General features: G+C 46.9%; 1 protein-coding gene across 1 annotated transcript in view; it reads left to right on the top strand.

Annotated features, from left to right (window-relative positions):
• Positions 1-1,745: 1,745 nt before the first annotated feature.
• Positions 1,746-7,875, top strand: part of LOC102433349 (cGMP-specific 3',5'-cyclic phosphodiesterase-like) — a gene marked incomplete at its 5' end in the record, with an annotated part of 13,415 nt that continues 7,285 nt past the window's right edge. The window contains 3 exons of the mRNA XM_014450279.2: positions 1,746-1,835; positions 4,558-4,695; positions 7,487-7,554. Of these exons, the coding sequence (XP_014305765.1) occupies positions 1,746-1,835; positions 4,558-4,695; positions 7,487-7,554 (296 nt within the window). The remainder of the gene's footprint in view (positions 1,836-4,557; positions 4,696-7,486; positions 7,555-7,875) is intronic.

Raw genomic sequence — 7,875 nt, 5'->3', positions numbered from 1 at the left:
ATCTGAAATGGTCCGGTTGCCTCCTGTGGCAGACACAGTGACCAGCAGGGGAACCTGTGCCATCCACTTAGCTCCACTCTGTGTGGCCACGCCTCCCCCACGGCGTGTATGTGTGCGTGTGTGAGTGTGTGTGTGTGTGTGTGTGTGTGTGTGTGTGTGTGCATGCGCGTGTGCACACACATTGGGGCCATACAGAGGGTGATATGGACTTTCAGTTTGCTCACTACCTTTCATCACTGCTATTAAGAAATTCAGCCTTGCCCTGGCTGGTTTGGCTCAGTGGATGGAGTGTTGGCCTGTGGACTGAAGGGTCTCAGGTTTGATTCTGGTTAAGGGCACATGCTCAGGTTGCGGGCTTAATCCCCAGTAGGGGGCGTGCAGGAGGCAGCCAATCAGTGATTCTCTCTCATCATTGATGTTTCTATCTCTCTGTCCCTCTCCCTTCCTCTCTGAAATCAATAAAAATCAATTTAAAAGGAAAAAAAGAAATTCAGCCTCGAGTAAACCCTCTGGAGCCGTGCTCCAAGGCTAGCACCACAGGTCAGCTGGGCGTCGGACCTGCCCCCTGTGAAGCCCAATCACAATGTCCTCTAAGCTGGGCACATGGACGCAGGGCACCGAGGCATGCATTCAGGCTGAGCGTGCAAACCAGCTCCAGAAAGCGGGCCGTCGGCATTGTCCTGTGACAGGCCACACACCATCTGCTTCCGCTCAGGACCGCAGCCCGCACATCTGGTCACGGCTGCATCTACTGGCGGGTTTGCTATCCCTCTTCCTGAAGAGGCATTACACGTGTGCCAGAGCGCCCTCCATCCTCGCCCCCCCCTCCAATTCCTCCTACTCAAGCCCAGTGCTGTTTCCGTCACTCCCTGAAAGTTAGGCGCTTTGGGAGACAAGACTTCTGTCTCCACGCTGGGGCTGTGTTGGCCCTGGTGTCGGTCTCTGTGTCTAAATTGCTCCAGAACAAAGCAAGTGCCTGTAAAGTCAGGGTCCTGGGCATCCACTCTCCTGTCTGTGAATGCCTCCTGAGCGTGTGTGGTGGACGCATGGCTCTAGGCAGCTTTCTGTGCCATTATCTGTTTATAGTTCATGAAATGTGAACCCTCTAGAAAGGCCAGGATCCTTAGGCCGTATCACCACTTGGCAAAATGAATCCACGATTGTGGGTCCAGCGTGCCAGGTAAAGATCTATTTTAACCAACAAGCAATGTAAGTGTGAGCACACCACCTGAGTATAGTATATTGAGGACAATAGTTACCTGTTAAAAGGAACACAATTCAACTAATATCTGCAACTTTAGAGGGAAGTGTAATTGCCCGTCTTCTCCTAAGGAGCACGTGAGCTTTATTTGCCCCGAAAGAAGTTATAAGCCATTTGCATCTCCTCGGCATGGATTCGAGTCTTACCGACATTCAGAGGCCACACGAGTTTTTGCATAAGAGCAGGTTCCCATTTCTAATAAAGAGACCAGGTCTCCATACCACTCTCTCTCTCATTGTTCATGTCTACCTAACTTACAACATAGGAGGCTGTGTCAGTGCTGGTCACCCACTAGGGGGTGCCACTTCGCTCACACCCGCTCTGCCTCATTTCCTGATTTTATGTAGAATAAACATCTCTCCTTCGGGCTCTCCCGTATTTATTTCAACTCTACCTAACGTTGGATGCCCTTTGTGTTTCCGGCAACAGACCCAGACAGTTGTAGAGACAATTCTCACTTGATGTTGTCTGGCCTGTTTTCTAGGACTTCGCCGCGTACTTGGCATTTTGTGGGATCGTTCTTCACAACGCACAACTCTACGAGACATCGCTGCTGGAGAACAAGAGGAATCAGGCAAGTCCGGGGCCAAGAGAGAGAGCTCAGAGATTCTTCTTTAAATGTGTTAAAATGTTTATCTAATATATGCGTGTGATTTTTAGCCAATCTCTGTGCCCGACTGAAAATGCAAATAGCACAGATTCAGTTTCTAAATATGTCAGTTGTTCTTTCTAATAGTTATTTCTGCTTCCTTCTTCCCAAGTTCATAACCGTTGGGCAGTGTTCACTAATGAACAGGGGAGGGCTTATTTGGCTTTCACCACCCTTTGCTTGCATGACCCTTAGCGGACCAGTATCATCGGTCACTGTTTTGAGTTACGGGGTGGGTTACATTTGTCATGTTAAATAAGGCTTTCAGTTCTTGCTCCATCGACAAGAGATGTCGTCTCTTGATTCCATGCTTTGTAAGACCAGCACCTCAGCATCTCTCATCTCTCCTTCCCAACTACTCCTCCTCACCTGTTTTCCCATCTGGACTCTTTCTTTTATGTCACCCACATGGGTGACATATAAATTGTCTACAACCATGGTTAACTGTGTGGGTTTTTGATTGTTGTTTTGTTTTTTACCTCTAGGTTGATTCTAAAGTTGCAATTTCAAACAAGGTGTTTAGAAGTGCCAGGGCTATGAGAATGTTGTTCATGTTAGTTTTTCTGGATGTTTCTGAATTCCACTCTTTTCCCTTGAACTGTTTGCTCTGGTGTCATCTCATGCTGTTGGTCCTCCCACACCGCGACTCTCCATTATTTAGGCATTCTGTGCAGTTCTTTTTCTCAGAGATCTCCAAGTTGATGTTCTCCCTCTTGCCTCTTTCAAGCCAAACTGTGTCACCCCATGACTGCTGCCCAGGTGTCAGCATAGAACTGCCCTTCACGGCTTAAGGCTCATCTGCAGCCATGGATCTCACAACTCCTCTCTCAGCACATCCCCTTGTTGTATTGCTGCACATTCTCAAGTAACTCTATGAGGAGGGGAGTGGTGAAGGAAGCTTTCTGAATCCTGGCATATATGAAAATGTCTATTGTACCATCCTGGCAAGTTTTGCTGGGTACAAAATTCTCAAATGAAAAAAAATCAGTTCCTCAGATTTTAAAGGTAGTGCTTTGTCTTCTAACTAGTATCCATGTTGTTCTGATTCTTGGTTCTTTGTAGATTTTTTTTTAATGTCTGTAAGCTTTTTGGATTATTTCTTTATCTTTGCTTTGGTAACTTAATTTCACAATATGACTTTTTCTTTTCCCTTTTAATTTATCATGCTGATACCTGGTCATCTCTTTCAGCCTGGAGACTCATACCCTTCCGTCTTATGTGATTCTTTTTCATTATTTCTTTGATGACTCTTCTCCCCTGCTCTTTATTAATAAGACATTGGACCTTCCATTGCCTTCAACTGCGGTATCTCCCTAACTGTTCCCATGCTCTGTGCTTGTCATCCATTCACCCAGACCCCGTGTTCACAAGCACAACTGTGACCCTGTCACTTCCTTCCTGCAAACTGTCACCATCCAACTGCTTCAAGAGATATACAGGGTTTGGGGTTGTTTCTCTGCTTCACTCTTCAACCTCATCTGCCCAGCTCTCCTCTTTACACTCCATATGCACATGCAACTTGATCGAAGCTAGTAGTGTAGTGTGCTGCTTTTTCTCAATTCAGTTCTTTTTGACTGAAATAGTCCCCTTCCCCCACTTCACCTCAATGGTTTCTACTCATCTCTCAGGCCTGGGCTAGGACAGTATCACCTCCAATAAATTTTCTGTAATATGTACACTTTCTACCCCCTCATCACACACATTCTTTGTGACATTGGAAGAAATTCTGTGGAATTCAAAGGAAAGAGAAATTACCAGGAAAATCACAAAAAGAACTAATACTTTGTTTACTTTGGACAGTATTTAATATGTCCTGTGAAAATGTCGATAAACATTAATATACATTTACTATTTATGAACAACGTGTTTTAAGTGTCATATGCTGTTCAAAATGCCTTATAAATGTTAACTTATTTAGTTCTTACGGCATTCCTATGATTTTGGTACTACTGTTATCCCCATTTTCAAGAAATTTCCCCTAAATCACAAAGCTGGCAGGAAGGGAAGTCAGAATTAAAATCTAATGACTCTGGCTGGATTCAGAGTCTATGATAGGACCACTGTACTAACTATAATAACAATTGTCAGTAAGCAGAATGCAAACTTGCTTGTAACATGTTAGATTAAATATATATAAACAACATATAGCTCATATATATCATTATATTGCTTTAGTGGTCACAAGCAATCCTATATAATAAAAGCCTAATATGCTAAGTGTCTGGTCGTCCAGTTGTCCATTCAACCAATCAAAGCATAATATGCTAATGATATGCTAAAGTCGCTCAAGTGCTCGCTATGACGTGCACTGGCCACTGGGGGACAGACGCTCCGACTGGTAGGTTAGCTTGCTGCTGAGGTCTGGCCAATTGGGACTGAGCGAGAGGGGTCAGATATGCCCTGGAGCCCTCCCACAGTCCCTCCCCAGCTGTCCAACCTCCCGTATCCCTCCCCGGCCCCGATCATGCACCAGTGGGGTCTGTTGGCTTGGCCTGCACCCTCTCACACTCCAGGACCCCTTAGGGGATGTCAGAGAGCCGGTTTCAGCTCAATCCTGCAAGCCAGGCCGAGGGACCCCACTGGTGCACGAATTCGTGCACCGGGCCTCTAGTTACTAAATATGAAGCTTGTGGTGTCTTTTTGTCAGGTGCTGCTTGACCTGGCCAGCCTGATTTTTGAAGAGCAGCAGTCCTTGGAGGTCATTCTGAAGAAGATCGCTGCCACGATTATCTCCTTCATGCAGGTGCAGAAGTGCACCATCTTCATCGTGGATGGAGACTGCTCCGTGAGTACAGAGTATGGCTTTTTTCTTGTTAGAAAGACAGAAACGGAGATTCCTTGGGCCACTGCTTGTAAACCCCATGTTAGCCTCGAACCCTCTCCTAAACCCTGTGTGGTTGGTCATGCAAAGCAGATGACAGTAGACCTGTCCTGGTTGAAGACAGGTAGGGGTGGGGAGAGGGTGCCTCAGTGTCCCTCCTCAAAGCGGTCACCCTGGGCGTGTCCTATGCTGCTGTGGTCAGCGGCTCCATGGCCTCGATGGGGAAATGCATTGTCGTTAGGGCTGACCTCCCATGGTTGGAAGAGCAGTGCCATGGCTGCTAGGAGCAGGGAGATCCCCATTCTGAACGGGTTGGGTAGCACATTTCCTTTTCTTTTTTAAATAGGTTTCTCATCTTATTTATTTACTTATTTTTTTATTGATTTCAGAGAGGAAGGGAGAGGGAGAGAGAGATAGAAACATCAATGATGAGAGAGAATCATGGATCGGCTCCCTCTTGCACACCCCCTACTGGGGATTGAGCCCGCAATCCAGGCATGTGCCCTTGACAGGAATCGAACCCGGGACCTTTCAGCCCACAGGCCAACGCTCTATCTACTGAGCCAAACTGGCTAGGGCCATGTTATCTTTTGCTGGAAATACTTTAAAATCCAAAGGGATGGCCCAAGAGAGGCTGCATTATTAAAGCTGCCTGTGGGTCCCCAATCCTTTACCAGCAATGGGAAGCCACCAAACAGTTCTGAGTGGTAAATTTCAGCCCACCGATTTGTAACGTAAAGAAAGGGATGGGCCCTGGCCTATTTGGCTCAGTGGATAGAACTTTGGCCTGCGGACTGAAGGGTCCCGGGTTTGATTCTGGTCAAGGGCATGCACCTTGGTTGCAGGCTTCTCCCTGGCCCGGGCCCTGGTCAGGGCTCATGCAGGAGGCAACCCATCGATGTGTTTCTCTCACATCGATGTTTCTCTCTGTCTTTTCCTCTCTCTTCCACTCTGCCTAAAAAATCAATGGGAAAATATCCTTGGGTGAGGATTAAAAAAAGAAAAAGCAAGAAAGAGATGTGTGGCCCAGCTGGCATGGCTCAGTGGTTGAGCATCGGCCTAGGAACCAGGAGGTCACAGTTCAATTCCCAGTGTGGGGCATGCCTGGGTTGCGGGTTCGATCCCCAGTGTGGGGTGTGCAGGAGGCAGCCCATCCATGATTCTCTCTCCTCCTTGATGTTTCTCTCTCTCTCTCTCTCTCTCTCTCTCTCTCTCTCTCTCTCCTTTCCTCTCTGACATCAATAAAAAATATATTTTAAAAATAAGAAAGAGATGTGTGAGAGGTGGTTCTCGTAGGGGGCTGGTTGCCTCTCGATGGGCCAGCCGCGCTTGCTGTTAGAATCGGGGCCCCTGGCCGAAGGCAGTTTTCCTTTCTGCAGTGTCTTTCCCTTCTCAGCCTGTGAACCACTGCTGCCAGGAGACTTCTGTTTGATGTCCTTGTTCCGCTTCTTTTCCCTTTAGACCCTGGCGATAGGCTCCTTATTGGGGGGTTAGTGGGAAAGAGAGTGGGGTCACCACTTGTATCAGTCAGCTTCCACCATGTGTGATATCTGAGCTCATGTTTTTGGGAGAAAGCAGAATAAAATATATTTAATACTTATATGTAAAGTCTTTACATTGTTTTAGGTAGTAAGATTGCACTGTAGGACCCAACATTATCCAAATCAGTGTGTGTGTGTGTGTGTGTGTGTGTGTGTGTGTTATTCTCATTAATAGGATATCAATTAGGAACTCTCTATGCTGTAAGATAACCGGTATTCTCGTAGATACCACTTCATATGCTTTATCAGTTATAAAACCTGTAATGTAGAGATGATTATAAGAGAGTAGCCACCCTTTTAAAGTTCAGGTCAGCACTCACTAATGCAGTCTGTCAGCTTAGCACGTTTCCCCTGCGATTTGTTGTTGGAAAGTTATATAGGAGGCCCCCCCTTTTTCAGACACAGGAAATGTGATTAGCATTTGGCTCAAGCTTCCCCGGTTAACCCTGTCATGGCAGCGTCTGCCTCGGCTCCCTGGTGCTTTGAATAAAGCCCAGCCACAGGCCCGCTGATGCACTTTGCTCACTTTTAACAACTTGGGTTGTTGGGTTTCGATAGGGAATTAAGTGACTTGATTTATGTTGCAGTTAGTTACCGATTAAAAGTATTTCAACAGCGTGAGCCAAAATCAAAATGTGAGCCAGAAAAAAAAAACACGTACTTCTCTCTCCTGTCCCCGCATCACGCTCACATCAGTGTTTTAGTCCTGCTTCCTTCCGATTCTTTATTCAGCCGCGAGTATAGCTCGGCTGCAAATATGTACCTGCTTTTCAGTGTAACTTCAAAAGCGTTTCTCTCTGTTGCTCAAACCTGCCCAATTGTTTGGCTCTCACAGAATATGGCTGCATGGGATGTCTTTCCAAAAAGCCATTCCTCTCCTGGGATCTAGCAGCAGCAATCGATGTCTGCATGAAGGCAGGAACTGGAGGGTTTTGAAGAAATATAGAGAAATTTTGAAGCTAACATTTATTGACACCTGGTAGAAAAAGAAAAGAGTGCTCAAAGAAGCATTCTAGGCAGTGGCGATCAGAAGCTGTAGGAACATGGCTTTAGTAGCCTGATGCGGTGACGTGAGCGCTCGGTCCAGTTCCCTCGGAGAGTAAGTAGACAGACGTAACAAACACCAGCGCGGTCGTTCCTCAGGCCCTTGTCTGCGCGCGGACGCCTGGTACAGCCTCGTCACACTTACTCCGGCCTTGTCGCTGTGTTTCCAGGATTCCTTTTCCAGCGTGTTCCACATGGAGTGTGAGGAGCTGGAGCGATCATCCGACACTGTGACAAGGTAAAAGCACTCCGCCTGGATTCACCAGCCTGCGAAATAAGCTACAGCGTCGTTCCGTGACCCAGTTAATTTCAGACACAGATGCTGTTGACTTTTATGTTCCCCGCAAATAATTTGGTTTGTGAAAATACTGTGCTGTTGGATGTTATAAAGTCCCAGGGTTTGTGTTGTGTTGTGTTGTGTGTACTCCAGCTAAGAATTCTTTCACAGCGTGAACGGTCCCGATGAGCACAGGCGTGGGCACCGTGTGTCCTGGGAGCTGGCTCGTGGAGGCCCCCCAGGGCTCTATTTCAATTAGAGTTTTCACTGCATATCGGAGAC

This window comes from Myotis lucifugus, unplaced genomic scaffold (genome assembly GCF_000147115.1).
Source record: "Myotis lucifugus unplaced genomic scaffold, Myoluc2.0 scaffold_1926, whole genome shotgun sequence".
Classification (NCBI taxonomy): Eukaryota; Metazoa; Chordata; class Mammalia; order Chiroptera; family Vespertilionidae; genus Myotis; species Myotis lucifugus.
The sequence above is the reverse complement of the archived record's forward strand: the minus strand, read 5'-3'. Positions and strand labels throughout refer to the sequence as shown.